Source organism: Petaurus breviceps, unplaced genomic scaffold, assembly GCF_028583685.1.
Source record: "Petaurus breviceps papuanus isolate PSGF00001 unplaced genomic scaffold, PetGlider_PUasm1.0 567, whole genome shotgun sequence".
Classification (NCBI taxonomy): domain Eukaryota; kingdom Metazoa; phylum Chordata; class Mammalia; order Diprotodontia; family Petauridae; genus Petaurus; species Petaurus breviceps.
This window is the reverse complement of record NW_027186383.1, coordinates 520,435-521,279: the sequence shown is the minus strand read 5'-3', so window position 1 is coordinate 521,279 and position 845 is coordinate 520,435. Positions and strand designations below refer to the sequence as shown.

At 73.4% G+C, this 845-nt stretch overlaps 1 protein-coding gene across 2 annotated transcripts in view; it reads right to left on the bottom strand.

Moving 5' to 3' along the window:
• Positions 1-717, bottom strand: part of NDUFA10 (NADH:ubiquinone oxidoreductase subunit A10) — a 43,772-nt gene extending 43,055 nt beyond the window's left edge. The window contains exons 1-2 of one of the 2 annotated variants that reach the window (XM_069103101.1): positions 539-717; positions 199-367 (exon numbers count right to left, since the gene is read on the bottom strand). In XM_069103101.1, the coding sequence (XP_068959202.1) occupies positions 199-367; positions 539-631 (262 nt within the window). In that variant the 5' untranslated portion in view covers positions 632-717. The remainder of the gene's footprint in view (positions 1-198; positions 368-538) is intronic. The other variant, XM_069103100.1, reaches the window with a different exon arrangement.
• Positions 718-845: the final 128 nt, after the last annotated feature.

The following is an 845-nucleotide window of genomic DNA, read 5'->3' as shown; positions in this document are numbered from 1 at the left end:
GGCGCCGCGCCCGAGCGGGGGGGGGGGGGGGGGGGGGGGGGGAGAAAGAGCGTCAGGCCCAGCCTGTGGCATCTAGGGGGGCCTTCCCTCGGGAGCCCACGCGGGGCGGAAGGGGCCCCGGGGTCAGCAGCGGAGGGGACTCTGACACGTGGGAAGGCCGGTGGACACAAAGTATCGGCCTCGGGGCAGGGGCCCTACCCAGGCTCTCCGCCAGCTGCCGCGCCAGCTCGCTCTTCCCCGAGCACACGTTGCCGTCCACCGTCACCACTCTGCTCTTCTCGGTGAATCTCTTGGTGGTTCTCTCGCCGAGGATGTAGGACAGGAAGCCGTAGCGGCGGCTGCGCCGCGGGCCCGTGTGAAGGCCGGCCTGGGAACACCGGAGGTGGAAGGTGAGCTCGGGGAGAGGCTTCCCGGGCCCGGCCCCAGCACTCCAGAGCCCCTGCTGTGCGCGGCCCCCCAAGGCCGCGCGCCCCCCCGCAGTCAGGCTCTTCCCGCAAGGTCACGGGGGGGGGGGGGCCGGCTGCACCCGCCTACTCACCGCGCGTGGGGCGCCCACGGCCCCGAGCCCGCGCGCTGACACGGACAGGGACACGGCCCAGGCCGGGCGGGGCCTCAGGAGAAGCGCAGCCATCGCGTCCTCACAGCCCGAGGGCGACCGTCCGGCTAGAGGGACGTCCGCCGGAGCCTTCCGGTGTCGCCCGGAAGTGACGCAACGAAAGCGCCGCAGGAGGCGGAGTCACCAAGGGAAGGAGAGGTGGGGCTGGGAGTAGGAGGGGAGGAGCTGAGAGCAGGAGGAGGGGGGAGGGGCTGAGAGCAGGAGGAGGGGAGGGAAGGGGAGGGGCTGA